At 56.5% G+C, this 14,433-nt stretch overlaps 1 protein-coding gene across 3 annotated transcripts in view; it reads right to left on the bottom strand.

The window, feature by feature from the left end:
• Positions 1 to 32: 32 nt before the first annotated feature.
• Positions 33 to 14,433, bottom strand: part of MAPKBP1 (mitogen-activated protein kinase binding protein 1) — a 52,302-nt gene continuing 37,901 nt past the window's right edge. For 2 of the 3 annotated variants that reach the window (XM_068549825.1, XM_068549830.1), the window contains 23 exons: positions 13,756 to 13,916; positions 12,768 to 12,957; positions 12,045 to 12,191; positions 11,653 to 11,828; positions 10,788 to 10,879; positions 10,396 to 10,521; positions 9,947 to 10,017; positions 9,654 to 9,775; positions 9,295 to 9,370; positions 9,073 to 9,184; positions 8,835 to 8,898; positions 8,443 to 8,577; positions 8,099 to 8,235; positions 7,839 to 7,894; positions 6,545 to 6,781; positions 5,906 to 6,072; positions 5,529 to 5,674; positions 5,210 to 5,407; positions 4,968 to 5,052; positions 4,388 to 4,671; positions 3,569 to 4,165; positions 3,044 to 3,129; positions 33 to 2,422 (listed from right to left, as the gene is read on the bottom strand). In XM_068549825.1, the coding sequence (XP_068405926.1) occupies positions 2,195 to 2,422; positions 3,044 to 3,129; positions 3,569 to 4,165; positions 4,388 to 4,671; positions 4,968 to 5,052; positions 5,210 to 5,407; positions 5,529 to 5,674; positions 5,906 to 6,072; positions 6,545 to 6,781; positions 7,839 to 7,894; positions 8,099 to 8,235; positions 8,443 to 8,577; positions 8,835 to 8,898; positions 9,073 to 9,184; positions 9,295 to 9,370; positions 9,654 to 9,775; positions 9,947 to 10,017; positions 10,396 to 10,521; positions 10,788 to 10,879; positions 11,653 to 11,828; positions 12,045 to 12,191; positions 12,768 to 12,957; positions 13,756 to 13,916 (3,693 nt within the window). In that variant the 3' untranslated portion in view covers positions 33 to 2,194. The remainder of the gene's footprint in view (positions 2,423 to 3,043; positions 3,130 to 3,568; positions 4,166 to 4,387; positions 4,672 to 4,967; positions 5,053 to 5,209; positions 5,408 to 5,528; positions 5,675 to 5,905; positions 6,073 to 6,544; positions 6,782 to 7,838; positions 7,895 to 8,098; positions 8,236 to 8,442; positions 8,578 to 8,834; positions 8,899 to 9,072; positions 9,185 to 9,294; positions 9,371 to 9,653; positions 9,776 to 9,946; positions 10,018 to 10,395; positions 10,522 to 10,787; positions 10,880 to 11,652; positions 11,829 to 12,044; positions 12,192 to 12,767; positions 12,958 to 13,755; positions 13,917 to 14,433) is intronic. The other variant, XM_068549833.1, reaches the window with a different exon arrangement.

The following is a 14,433-nucleotide window of genomic DNA, read 5'->3' as shown; positions in this document are numbered from 1 at the left end:
TGGCAACCCAGGGTTAGCAAATGATTGTGTTTATTGACGAGTTCATACATCAGTACAAACGGACATGTTAAAAACAGCCTCTGCCCTGTGAGACCTGGGGAGGAGGGAAGCGCCATGGCCTGGACAAAGTATAAAAGTTATAAATAAGGGGCTTTCAAAACTGGGTCAGGGCAGATCTGAACGGGGTCGGCAGTCGCCGGTGGCCTCAGACATGCAGAAGGGGACGGGCGCCGGCCACGAGACCACCCCCCACCCCTCCACGCCGGGCTGGGGGTAGGGGAAGGGCGGCCACCTTCTCACAAACCTTGGCAGCAGTGTATCTCCTTCCTCGTGAAGGACAGACTGGCTAAGGATGGCCAAGAACCCAGCCCAGAGGGCCAGGCCTGAACCCCATTTGCGGTGGACTGCGGCTGGTGTGCGGATTAGGGGTACGGTGGGAGTGGATTTCTAACTCTGACAAGGGCAGCTGCAGCCCTCCCAGGCTCCACTCTCAGCTGTGAGAGTTCTTGGGCCAGGATTTCTTTGCACGTTGGCCGAGCAGGTGGTGGTAGTAGAGAAGAGTGAGGGTGAAATAGGTTTCACCTGTTCAGGCCACTGATGCAAACAGAGCTGCGCTCCCTTCAGAATCTAATTTCTTGCTATGCCTCCGCCTATAGAGCCAGCAGAGCCCATAGGGAAATGGACTTTTGTGGCCTGGAGCTGTGGTAGAGCTGCCCTGACTTACCTGAGGCAGAGGAAGCAGTAGGGCCTAGAGACACATGTTCTTCACCCCAACTCTTCAAGTGCTTCACTACCTGGTCCTACTCTACTTGCCCACTGTGCCCTACCTCCTTCCCCTCACCCCTAAAACTGCCCTTCTAATTCTAATCTATCCCCTGACCTCTGCCACTTACCTGTCCCACCTACCACCTTTCCAGTGTGTCTCTTAGCCCCTGCTGCAGTCCCATGTGCCTCCCTCTCTTCAACCTCCAGTACCCAGTACCCCTGGGTGCCCAGCACTGCCTTTGAGGAGGCTCCTTCTACCCAAACCAGATACTCTGGGCCATCTCACATCAGCTAGGCTGTGGACACTAGGAATCCAGATTTCAGGCTTAGTGTGTTCCTTCCCTTTTCATGTTCTTTGATAAGAGCCAAGTTGGTGAAGCTAGGGCGGGATGTGAGAGGTAAACCAGGTACACATCAGCCAGGCAAGTGCTCTAGCAATGAACACTCAACTTGTGGGTGTGTGTGTGTGTGTTTAGATTTCTCCTGTGGCCAAGGTCCTTAGAAGGTGGGCCAGCGCCCTGTAAACTATGAGGGAAGTTCCAACACAGGCTTCTGACTGAGCATCACTCAGGATGCAGGGAGAAGGTGGCCTCGGCTCCAGGAGCCTACTGGGGACCAGGGCTGGAGGACAGGGAAGGCCAGGGGGCTGAGGGAAGGAGGCCAGGGCTTCATGTTTGCCCAGCAGAGGGCTTTACTGTCCTGCAGCAATGTCCCACAGCTGGCTCCACAGTTCCGGCCAGGAGAGAGGGGGCACAGGAAGAGACAATGCTAGGGCCCTCTTGGAGGGGGAACGGGAGTGGAATGTGGCGGCTCGGGCCTTGATATCAACTCAAGCCTCCTGATGGCTGGGAGTGCTCCAGAGGGCCAGAGGGCTCTGCCTTTCTGAACTGCCAGCAAGTGGGGAAAACAACCCCTGCTCTGGCAGCCAGGGGAGTGCAGCTGGTATGGGGAGGGGGGGAGGTGGAGGTAGAGGTGAGCCTCCGTTGTTGGCTAAAGGGCATGGATACCAGATCACCTCTCACCTCTACCCCACTGAATACCCTGTGTGTGCTCCACCCCAGGGAGCTGATCCCTGCAGTAATTTCAAATGGCTTCTAAGAAGAGAGGGCCAGCCTTTCCCGATTTCCCCCAGATGGGGCAGGCTGCCCTCCTACTCCTCACAGCACCAAGATGACAAAGGCCCAAGACCTACTCCTGCGTGAGCCACTGGAGGGGCTGTGGAGGCAGGAGTTCCAAGAAAGTGAGGCAACAGTCAGGGAAATAAATTAATAAATACAGGGACCCCATGAGGAACAGCTGGGAAAGCTGCTTCCCCTCTGAGCACTGATCCCTGCTATCCACTCCAAGCAACCCCACAGGTTTTGGTGAGTGGAGGAGGGGCTGCAGTTTGGAATCGGGGGAGCATTCACTTGGGACAGGCTTCTGGAACTCAGAGTCTGCGTTCCATGCGCCGCTCCACGGCTCGAAGCAGCAGCTCTGAGTATTGCTCCAGCAGGGCCTGTGTCTGCTCGGCGCCCGCGGCCCCAGGGCTCCCGCCTGGGCTGGACAACACAGCCCCGGCCAGGGCCTCTAGCTCCTGCCGCACGGAGGAGAAGGTGTTTCTGAGGAGCTGGGTGATGCGACTTTGCTCTGCTGAGGGTGTCTTGCAGCTGGCCACCTGCAACAGGACCCCAGAAGTGAGGTGGAGGAACAGTGGAGGGGACTGTCAATGGATGTAGAAAAGGGAGGGGCCCTGCCGGCGTCCAGCCTGCCCCAAAGAAGGGACTGCATGCCCTGCTAGGTGTGGCTGGGAGTTCCACACTCCAAGACCAGCAAGTATGACCAGAGGCTAGGGGACAGAGGCAGACCCTGGGGGTGACTGTCAGATCTGGCACCATCTACATCTTGTTAGCAACTCCTCTTTCAAATCTTGGCCCCTGCTGGACTGTCCCCTATGTTTAGGGTGGCCAAGTCAGTTTTGAATATGGAAGGGGATACTATTAATAATTATACTTGGACAACAGGCATAAGCTGCATGGTCCTAAGCAAACTAGGACATGTGGGCTCTCTACACCCCACCCTCCTGTCTGAGGATGTCTCCAGCTGTTAGCCAGAAGTGACCGATACGTGCTCAGTTCATGAGGCCTGGCCTGGCTTCTAACCCACTCACCTACTCAGAATGTTCTCAATTGCTCCACCCACCCATCGGTGGAAGAGCCTTATCATTATGTTCCGGATACTCAGCTAGCACTCCTGACCTGCTCTGTCTTCCCGCCGCGGGGGGGTACCCAACACGTACCAAGTGGTAGAGCTGCACGGCCTGGCGCACACTGCCCTGGAGCTCTGCCACAAGCTGTTCGCACTGCTCCAGGCTCACGGCTGGTTCTGGGAGGGACATACAGCTCAGTAAGGCCCAGCAAAGCTGCCCCTTCAGGCCTCCCCACCCAGGGGTCACTCAGAGGAAGAGAGGCCTACCCCCACCCCACCCAGCATCGCACGCCCTCAGTCCCTTCCTCTTGCCTCCTTCCTTCCCGACACCCTCCCAACACCACCCAGGAAACAAGGTCCAGAGGAAAGGGCCAGCTCCAGCCCCAGTCTCAGGGGCCGGAAGGCACTGAAGGGGCAAGTGGGTCATAGGGAGATCATGAAGGTCGGCAGGAGTGTCTCACCATCAGGGGTGTGACTTAATGGACCGAAACAGGAGCAGACAGGACGACGTACGCCAGAGGCTGGACGCACAGAAATGGGATAGAGCCAGAGACTGGCCAACAGACACAGGAGAGAGAGGACGGGGCAGGAGATGAGAGCTGGGAGCTGTGCACACCTGAGTCCCGGCTCCGGGCTGCCCCCGGCCTGGTGCGTTCCACAGGGCTGGGAGTCTTCTCAGGGGCTGGGGACTGCAGGTTCTCAGGGCCTCGGAGGAGGCTGCTGACCGGCAGCTGCTGGGCACGGGGACTGTTGGGCCCAGGCTGAGCCTGGCCCTCGGTCCTAGGCTTGGGAGTGGCACCCTCCCCCAAGCAGGCCCGCCTCTCAGATGTACTGTGAGCCTTTGCTAGGCCTGCTGAGGGGCCAGGCTGTTCTGCCTCACCAGGGGCCCGGCCCTTGGTAGCAGGTGAGAATGTGGCCAGGGTAGGACGATCAGGCAGTGGCTTTGGGATATCCAGGACCAGGTGAGCCCGGCTGGGCAGGGCCAGCTTGCTGAGTGGCGAGACTCGGATGGGGGCAGGAGCTTGAGGTTCGGCAGCCAGGCCCAGGTTCTCCCCAACAGAGATGCTGCGGGCTATCTTGGCCATGGAACTGGTGGTGGGGTTCTGGTAGGAGTGGGGCTGAGACAGACGGCTGTCAGCTTGGGGCAGGGAGCACAGGCGCCCCTGGGCCTCCATCTCCTGTAAGAGCAACGGGCCTGGTGGAGGGGCCTCATCTGCAGGGGAGACAGAGACATACACAGGTCAGGCGGTGAGGAAGGCGTCCCGGGTGCTAAGGCTCAACTCTCTAGGAGCTGCTGTGCCCTGCACATACCCACTAAGGGGCTCCCACCGGCAAGCACAGTGACACATCAGGGCCACGTGAGGCCACCTTCCTCTAGTACGCCCATGGGCTCCACACTCCCCACACCTAGAGCTGAGCCCCCCAGGCTCCTCACCCTGTGGCACCAGACTCTGCACCGACTGGGCTTTCTGGAGTCCACCTGAGGCGCTGGCTGTGGCCACTCTCTTGGGGGCCCAGCTACTGTCCGGGTTGAGACGGCGTCGTGGCAACAGCACAGGGGCTGCCTGCTGGGGGTCAGGGTTCCCAAGGGAAGGCCCCGCCTCCGGCGGTGCTCCTGGAGGATTGGCACCATTGCCTCTCAGCTGCTCGCCAGAAGCCTGCGGCACCTGGGCTGGCCTCGATGTCATTGCCAGGCTTGAGGAAGATGGGGATGGTTCCCTAGGGAGGAAATGTGGAAAAAGCCCCAGAGGAGGCTCAGGGCTCCTCCCTGCCAAGACGGGGAGAAGCTCGCACAGCACTAGAGATGCACTAGGAGAGAAGGGCGGGCACAAAGCCAGCCAGGACAGCTGTCCCAAAACTTGGGGAGTGCACAGTGCTGCTGGGCATGGAAGACAGATCCTTGGAGAGAAGAGGGCTGCAGGCTGCCCCAGGCACAGGGCTGACCCTATTGGGAGCACTGCAAGGTCAGGAGAGCTGGAGCTCCTTGTAGGAAAGTGAGCTGCTGTGGACAGTACCTGAGTGCGGGGCTCTGCACTTGCAACAGGAATCGTGAGGAGATGCTCCGAGACTCTGTCCGCTCTGGTACCCGGACTGGGCCCCCTGCCAGGATGACAGAAATCAGGGACTGAAGCAAGCTCTTGCCCAGACTCTGCCTCCCCTAGAAGGCAGCCCCCGGGCATGGCCTGCCCTTGGACCCTCCCTCTCAGCGGGGCAAGGAGGAAAGAAGGGTAGATTGCGGTGACCAATGTGACCACACCTGGAGCAGCCCCATTGGCCAGAGTCTCAAAGTGCTGTTTTAGAAACTGCTCCTGGTCCGGGGTATGGGGGCTGCCTTCCTGCACCCCGTAGGGGCCAGTGCCTCCCTCCTCTTCCTCCTCTTCCTCATCACCCTCGACTGGCTCTTCAAGGTCTGAGGAAATGCCATCCACACTCAGGGGCTCCGTGCTCTCGGAGTCTGGATGTGGGGGAGGGGGAGAGAAGCATCACACTGCACCCCTCTGTCACCAAAGCCTCCACTCCCACCTCAGTCCACTGACCCGCGTGGTCCCGGCCCTCCCTCAGGGCTGCAGCCTCACCTTCATTGGGATGCTCAGGGCTGGAAAGGCGACTGCTGCTGAAGTCCACGGAGCAGGCACTGTCAGGGCTGTGCTTCTCTGAGCCCCTGCTGCCGGCGTACACTCTTCCCAGGGTCCCTCGGGCTGGTGCCTGCACCTGGAACTCACTGCCAGAAAGGCCAAGAGGGGAAAGAGGAGGCAGTGAGCAATGGTAAGCAGCAGCCCCACTGGACTCCTACCTTCCTTCTGCCCGACCCATGAGCAGGACTGGGGATGAGGCAGTGGTGGGCAAGCCCTGAGTGCCTGGGGCCAGCCCCCCCACCCAAATACAGAACCCTCGGAGGGAAGGGAAGACGAGGCGGGTGGTGCATGGCCCCAGAAGTCTGCAGGACCCTTGCCTGGTATCCAGGGTGGGGCTGTCACTCGGCTCTGGGTAGACAATACCGTCTTCGATGGGTGCAGGCTCCAGTTCTTGGGCAAAGACCCCTTCATCTTGGGACAACAATCGGATAATGTGGGGGCAGGAACAGGGTTGGGAAGCCTGAGGCCGGGGGCGCTTTTCATTCTGGAAACACACAAAGGGAAACACACATTCTGGAAACATCACTGGGGTTGCTGACGTGAGTGAGGGTCTGGGAGAGGAGGTGGAGGTGGGCAAGGATCCAGTGGGCACCAATTCTGGGGGAAGCTCCGACTCTGAGGACAGACACCAAAAAGCCAGGCTGGGTTCCAACTAGTGTTCTTGAGCTTCTGGAAGAACTACATTAGCACTCTGGGCTGCCAACCTCTAGCCACCACTTCATATCATGAGCCCTCCAAGGAACCCAGCCCAGGACAAAGGCTACCCTTTGCTTCTGCACCCCAAGCACCGTACCGCACAGCCTAGCCAGCCCCACCTGACTTTGCAGCTCAGGTTACCCATGTCCCACAGAGGCAGAGCAAGCACAGCCAGACCAATGCTCAGGCCCCAGCTGTTGGCACAAGGCTGGCTAAAGCTGCTTGGAGATCTCTAGTTCGCTGGGAGAAAGCGGGCTCACCTGGCTAGCATGTGAGGTCTCAGGGGCCTGCTGACCATGCTTCCCAGGACCTGAAGGGCTCACAGCCAGAGAGTCCTGGCTAGGGCCCCGAGGACTTGGGGCCAGCGTCTCCAGCTGCCGCAGGTCCAGCATGGAGCGGACACTCAGCTCCACGCCTGGCTGAGCCCAGCGCCCCCTTCTTCTGGGTCCTTGGTTGGCTGCAGGAGCTGGATCCAGGAATTCCTCTGTCTCCTGTGCCTGGTGTGGGGAGGGGGTGGGAGAGGAGTAACAGTAACAATCACACAACAGTCTTAGCAAACACTCACACGTCACCTACTGTGTGCCAGGCACTTTACACGTATTAGTTCATTTAATCCTCACAACCACCTTATGAAGGAGGTACTACCATTCGCCTCACATGTACAGATGGGAAAACTGAAGCACAGAGGCCTTAAGTAACTTGCCCAAGTCCCACAGACAGTCTGCCTGCAGGTTACAGCTCAGGTAGTCTGGCTCCAGAGTTCAGGCTCTCAGCTTCACTCTGTGTCCTGTCCTAGAGGACCTTCTGGTCTTCGTCTTCACTGGTGTCATGGACACCTCAGAGCTGGGAGTCTCTAAAAGGCCCCCACTCTGAGGACAGCCCAAGTCCATTCACAGCACCAAGGACAAACCAATGGCCCCGGCTTGAGACACATGGCCTGGTCAGAAGGCACCAGACACCACACCACCATCATCCCATGAAACTGCTGCTGACAATGAAAGGTGCTGGAGCTTGAAACCCTGACGTGGGACAAGGGAAGGCTGGGCAGCCTCTGCAAGCCTTCATCCTCCTCCCGGCCACCCTGAAGTTGCCGCTCAGCTACTGGTCCTCTTAAGGCCTTTTCCCTCTAACTCTTCTGGAAGTTCTGAGCTTAGCTCTTCACCTGGGTCTTTAGAAGTACAGTTTCTCCAGATTTCAGTTCTTTGGCCCTTTGACTTTCTTGGAATTTCCTTGTAACCATTCAGCTTAGACCCCTTTTCTACTCCCCACCTCAACATGTTCTTTGTTTACTCCCAGGCCCCCAGGAGGCTGAACAAGCGGAGTATTTCCCCTAGTGGTGACTAATCCTTGCAGGCCGCAGGGAGGAAATACCTGGACTTCGTCACCCCTCACCTGGAACCAGCCCAGGGGCTCGAGCTCCCCTTCCTTGGACACAAGGGGTGCAGACGTGGGCAGACCCCATGCCCAAATGCCTCCCCAGGTGCAGAGAGCCCTGCTTTCACCGTCCTTCACTTCTTGTAACCTTGGAAGGACATTTTAACGACGGTGACTCACCCGACTCATCTCCCAGTGGGACAGGCTTCGGGGCAGGGCCGTGCTGGGCACCGAGGCTAGACAGAGACCGGCAGTCAGAGAGGGTTTCGCGCCCACCCACCGTGCAGCGCTGGTCCCACAGCAGCCCACACCCTACGAGGCTACGACAATGCTCCAGTTTCCTCAGCTCACACTGCTCTCACCCCCGCAGCCCCCGAAAGGGCACATCTAGCCACTGCACCAACTGGTGCGTGTCTGGCCCACATCAGACTTCCACAGACCTGGCTCTTTCTTGGTACCCTTGGCAAGGATGGGCAGAGCTGGAAGTTCTTCTTCTTCAGTGCCCTCGTCTTCTCCCTCCTTGTCACTGTCTGATGAGAGAGCTAGTCCAGGAGATAGCATCGATGGGGCCTCGTGCCTGAGTCCAAGACAACGAAGGTCAGGGGGAGGGGAGACTCAATAGGGGAAGAGGCCAACGTCTTGGGTCTTCGTGTGAGGAACAAGTGTTGGGAGATACAGAGTTTCTGAATGGCAGGTCCAGAGCAAGGGGGAGGAGCCGTGCCATCACAGCGAGCAGTCTGGATGCCCACCCACCGCTTGTCCATACCCCACACTCTGTTCTCACCGGTTGGGTCCAGCAGCCCTTTGGGGAGAGGATGGTCCTTGCTGCTTGCCCCCGCGCTGATGCTGGCGCAGCTCGGCCAGGCGCTGCCTCATGCTGATGGTCATCTCAGAGCTCAGGCGCCACACAAATATGCAGCTGGGGTAGAGCCACAGAGTTGGGTGAGGGAGGAGTAGGTAGGTCTCTGTGGGTGGCAACACCTCTAGCACCCCTTTCTCCACAGGCTGGCAAGGAGACCAGAGCCACCCTCCAGTGCCAGGTCAGGCCCAGCCAAGAAATATCCCTGTTCAGCCCTACTTCCCAAGACATCACTGAGTTGAAGAGAGGGGAGGGACAGGGTGTGTTTGTGGCACAGAAGAAGAATCTGTGTCTCAGGGAAGCTGGCTTCTGCTCACCTGTCCCCTGACACGGAGATGAGATGTTTGCAGTCGTTACTAAATTTCATGCCAGTGACAATCTCTGTGAAGAACAAAGAGTATGGCCTATGAGCCCCACTGAAGTCCCAGCCAAGTGTCTGTCCCAACACACAGGGGGTTAGCTGGAGGGGAGGGACAGACAGCTCTGCTGGGACGCAGGAAACTAAAGGGAGAAAGAGGGAAGTTCCAGGGGGGAGAGTATCAGGGCTACACTCACCTGAGTGGCCAAACATGGTAGCCACACACTCGCCTGAGGAGAAGTCAAAAATGGAAAGGTTCTTGTCGGAACAGCTGGTAGCAATGTAGATCCCTGAGGGGTCTGTCTGCACCTGAGGAGTGGGACACACAGCTGGACGAGGACAGGGAGCACCAGTGCCTCTCTGCCCAGCGCCCCGTTCTCCCGTTCTCCAGCCCAACGCCCATCCTGCTGGGCCCTTACCTTAATCAGAGTGCCATCCTCACCCTGTGACCCTTTATACAGCTTCTTCTGCTTCCCGCTGCTGATGTTGAAGATCCTGTGAAGAAACACACTCATTCACACTCATTCATGAGGAGGAGGTCACGGTCACTTGGGTGGCAGCAAGGCCAGCATTCACCCGCAGCTCTGTTCTCTCTGGAAGCCACACCCCAACACCAAAGAGGTTACCACCTCTTGGGTGAGGCAAAGTATTCATTCTGTAGGCTCAAGGGGGGCACAAAGTCCTGGACAAAAAGATAGACACAGGGCTGAGCTGCCTAGAGCTGACCCCCTGGGGCATGAAGGAATGTGGTCAGATGGTCTGAGAAAGGGATGCCCACCGAATATTTCGATCCTGGCAGCCGATGGCTGTGTACTTCCAGCTGGGCTCCACATCCATGTCGTAGAGGGTCGTCTTCCGTACCACGTGGTGTGTCCGTGTAAACTGTACTCCATCTCCAGACTGCAGGGGTGGAGCATGAGGGCAGACCCCATGCCCAAATGCCTCACCAGACCCAGAGAGCCCTGCTTTTGCCGCCCTTCACCTCTCGTAACCTCAGGTAGGGGAAGCGTAGCGACCCCACGCCCCACCCACAAACCCACTGCCCCATTCAGGGACACCCAGTAACCTCACCTTCTGTGCAGTGCGGAAGTAGATGCTCTTGTCTGCTCCACAGCTTATCATGCGGACTTGCCCATCGCTGGCTATGGAGGAAGGGGGCCTAGCTGTTCCCACTCCTCTCACCACAAGCAGGCCAGCCTTCCCTCCGCTTCCCTCCACATGTTCCCTCTATGGAGCTACTCTACAAGGCTGAGACAACCAATTAAATCAGGATGCTTCCCTCCAAACCTAGGCCTTCCTTTCTCCCCATTCTCAGCTAACCTGGTTGCTCAGGGTCCCCTGGACTAAGAGTCTATATTCCACCTGTCTTCCCATCCAGCCCCGGGCCGGCCAGCTGCTGTCCCACATGCCACTGTGACGGGCATACCCTTCCCATGGAGGCAGGACGCAGGTGGCAGTGGGGGGGCAGGGGAGATGTCGGTCATAGGTGGCAGAATGTATCTCAATTGCCCTGCCCCTACCTGCAAACTTGACAGCTGTGATGGAGGATGAGTGCTCGTCCAACGTCTGCTGTAGGCTGTACTCCCGTCCAGCATCCAACACGTGGATCAGCCGGTCCCGGCTCGCTGACGCGAGGAGCTTCAGACCTGGGATTGGAAGAACTCCATCAGCCCACGAGTGCCCAGAGCAGGCCCCTATCTGGGTCCAGCAAAAAGGAACTGAGCCCCATATCCCTAAGCCAAGAGAACCACAGAGAAGGGACAGAGCTGCCCTCCTCTAAACCTGCAATGACACCAAATGAGTCAAAGGATTTTCAGTCCCACATCCAACAGCCAGGACAGATGTAAGTGGCACTAGCAGGATTGGAGGAGCCCTGTGCCATTCTGGGCTGGGTACCAGGCATCCTCTTTACCTGTGTCCGGCTTAGAGTACTCCAGGCATAGAATTTCTGAGTCATGGGCCTCCACCTTCAGCATCTCATTTAGGGACTGTAGTTCGTGCACCCTGCAAAGATGAGGAGAGGAGGGAGGGGGTCACTGCCAGGCTGCAGGAGGAGAGACTCATTCTGCTTCCTCTGCTACATCCTCTCCCCTGATCTTTTTGAAAGCTTATTTTTATTTTTGAACTTTCAGGTTAGAGAAAAGTTGCAATGAGTACAGAGAGTTTCCGTATTTCCCTTACCCAGCTTTCCCTAATGTTAACGCCTTACATAACAACAGTCCAGTTGCCAGAACCAGGAAATTTACGTTGGTATAACACTATGAACTAAAGGCTTTATTTGAATTTCACCAGTTTTGCCACATCCTTTTTCTGGATCCAGGATCCTACCCAGAGCCCAAACTGCATTGAGTTGTTACTTCTCTTCAGTCTCCTGTCTGTAACAGTTCTTCAGTCTTTGCTTACCTTTCATAACCCTGATACTTTGGAAGAGTACTGATGCTCTGTCATACGTACCTCAATTTGAGTTGGTCTGTTGTTTTCTCATGACAGGACTGAGTTTTCTGCATTTTTGGCAAGAATACCACAGAAAAAATGCTATGTCCTTCTTAGTGCACCACTATGGGCTTTGTGATGTTGATGTGAGGATGTTAAGCCTGATTACTTGATTAGGATGGTTTCTGCTGGGCTTCTTCACTATAATTATCCTTCCCTTGTATATGAATATCTTTTCCCCAATCTTTTAGAGCCAAACTTTTCAAAAGCTCTATCCCTGGGGACTAACTCCCCCAGCCCAGACCATGAGAGGCAGGCAGTACCCATTCCAGACCTGGCATTACCTGAGTGTGCCCACACGGTCCCCTGAAGCGAGATGCTGTCCGTTGGGGCTGATACACACAGAGCGAATGCCCACTCGGGGATCCATCAGGGACCCATCAGCTTTGTCTCCCCCGGGCAGCTCAGTGTCCAGCAGGGCCTGAGTGTTCCCATCCACATAGATGATCTTAATGAGGTCCTAGTGGAGCAGGTCAGGAGAAGTAGATAAGGCAGGCCTGGCCCAGTACAGAAGCAAGGGGAGAGGAATGCTGGACAAGACAAAAAAGCCTTGGCTCGCAGGGGCCGGCCAAATAAGAGCTGGAAGATCAAGGTCTGGGGACCCAGTTCCTGAGAAGGCGGTGTGAAGGCGAAGGAACGTGGGCACTAGGCATGGAGTGGGGGCCCCGTGGCTCACATTGCTGAGGATGTTTCGGTGCAGGGTGGAGCCATGCACCCCAGAGCTCTCTGTGTTCCACAGGCGGATAGTGTTGTCAGAGGAACAGGTGATAAAGGAACTGGGGGGCAGGCAGGCCTGGTTACTGTCCTTCACTTCCGGGTAGACCTGAAGGGGCAGAGGGAACAAAGTCAGAGCTCCAATTAGGGAGCAGTCCCTTGCCTGCCCACGGAGACGGAAGGGAATGACATTAAGGAGCTGATGCTGGCCAAGGCTTAGCCCGCTGTCTGTCACATGGTAAGCAAGCCATAACTATTAGATACTCTTCAAATCACTGCGGGAAAGCACGTTAACCAAGCATCTACCATGTACCAGGCACTCTTCTATGTTTCCCACTCACATTATTTCACTTAATTCTTAAAACAATTAGATGAATCGGGTACATCATTTCACCACTGAGGAAATGAGGCTCGGTCAAGTTCAGTAACTCATCCAAGATCACCCAGCCCAGGACAAGGCAAAGCTAAGGATGGACGGGGACACATTGGAAGAAGCCTGAGACATATAAGCACTAAAATTCAAGCTCAACCCTCAGGATCCATCTGAAGGTATGTGGACACACAGGGATGTTGCTGGAGAAACAAGGAGGCAGCGGGAACATAATGTTCTACCTGGGGATCCCCACTTTCTGTCCTCACAATGGTGTCCCGGCAAACCGGGTCAGTCTCGAGTCAGCCCACCTACCTCCACACTCCAGACGCAGGAGGAATGATACAGAGCCGAGTACACCTTGCCCACCTTCTTGGGGTCCCTCACGTCCCAAACATAAATGCTGTGGTCGTTGTATACACAAGACAGCCACTGATTAGTAGGATCAAAGGTCAAGGCAATGGTGTCTGGATACCTGGCATTCGCCACTCCAGAGAAGAGGCGACTGTGGGGAAGAGGACAGAGCAAACTGGTGAGTGAGGAGCTGACGAAATGAGGGATTGAGGGGAATGAAAACAGAAGCCCACCCACAAAGGAAGGAGCAGAGCATGGGAGCCCTCTCCAGACCTGCAGGTTTGGAAGCAGCTGCTTGAGAGGAAAAAGCTGCCTCTGACAGCTCTCAGCTAGGAGCTGACCCAGCCCTAGCTACTGGGCCATGGTGCTCTCCTGATGAACACAAACGAGGTCACAGAACACCAACGTGAGACAAGGTAACTCTGTGGTCGTGACGGAGTGAAACAAAAACAAGACCACTCTGTAGTGGTGTCTGAGACAGATAAAAACAAGATCACTGTACAAACCACAAAAATGACCAAACATCACCGTTTTCCATCTTTCAGCACTGACTGAAACTTCTTTACTAATTACAGCTTTAGCTCCATACCTTTCCTTCCACCTTTCAAATAAAATTAAATGTCCAATTGTAGAACTGCCCGCACTTCCTCACAGTACCCAACCAGAGCAAAACTTCAGTCCCTGGATCCAATCCTAAAATCATCTAACACAAGCCCAAATCTGACACTAAGCCACTCCTAACGCCTACATACTGAGACACTCCATGGTCCCCCACAGTGCGCCGTGTACCAATAAAGCCACATTTGTGTGATTTGTGTGTGTGCAGAGATGTTCCTGTAATCTTTGGGGGTATCGATACACCCTTCATCTTATTCTCTGAAGCACAGGCAAGGAAGGCTGGGTGCGGAGTAAGGCTCTGAAATGGAGGCAGGGGGCCCACACAGCTCACCTGGCTTCTGTGACACTGGCAATGTCTGTCCCCAGGGCATGGGGCCGGGGCAGGGTGCTGAGGAAGTGCAGGTTAGAGGGGTTGAAGAGGCGCACGGTGCCATCAGCGCAGCCACAGAAGATGTAGTCCTGGCTCACAGAGATGCAGTGGGCCACGGTGGTCTGCAGGCAGAGGGGCTCACGTCAGCATGGGCCACCCGCTCAACCCCTCCTCAACAGTCACCTGCCAAGAGGAGACACCAGCCAAGGCAGGGGGCGAGGGGAAAGCAGCCCAGCTGCTCTGGCCCGAGCCCCTCAGCTGTTATCTAGAGACGCCCCGCCCTCCAGCAGCAGGCGGCAGAGGGCTCACAGCCACGTGCAGATGGGGGATGGGAGTCCGGGAGCCTTCTAAGGCACTAGAGGTTTTGGCAAAGAGGACAAAATAGGAAAAGCCCAGCAAAGAGAAAGGAACAGCGTGAGAAAGAGAGGAGAGTCTAGCGCCACTTACTGTGAAGCTGTCTGTGTTCTGAGCAGAAGAGGAAAGCAGGGAAAGAAAGACAGAAAGAGCAGAGAGGAGGCAGTTACACAGCTCTGCTCGGGCTGGAACTGGGCCAAGCTCTGGCTCCCTCAAGCCTCTTCCTCCTGGGGTCCCCTCTTGCATGCAGGGCCCAGCCCCTGTACGGAGCCACAGGCGTCAGTC

Source organism: Eschrichtius robustus, chromosome 1 (assembly GCF_028021215.1).
Source record: "Eschrichtius robustus isolate mEscRob2 chromosome 1, mEscRob2.pri, whole genome shotgun sequence".
Classification (NCBI taxonomy): Eukaryota; Metazoa; Chordata; class Mammalia; order Artiodactyla; family Eschrichtiidae; genus Eschrichtius; species Eschrichtius robustus.
The sequence above is the reverse complement of the archived record's forward strand: the minus strand, read 5'-3'. Positions and strand labels throughout refer to the sequence as shown.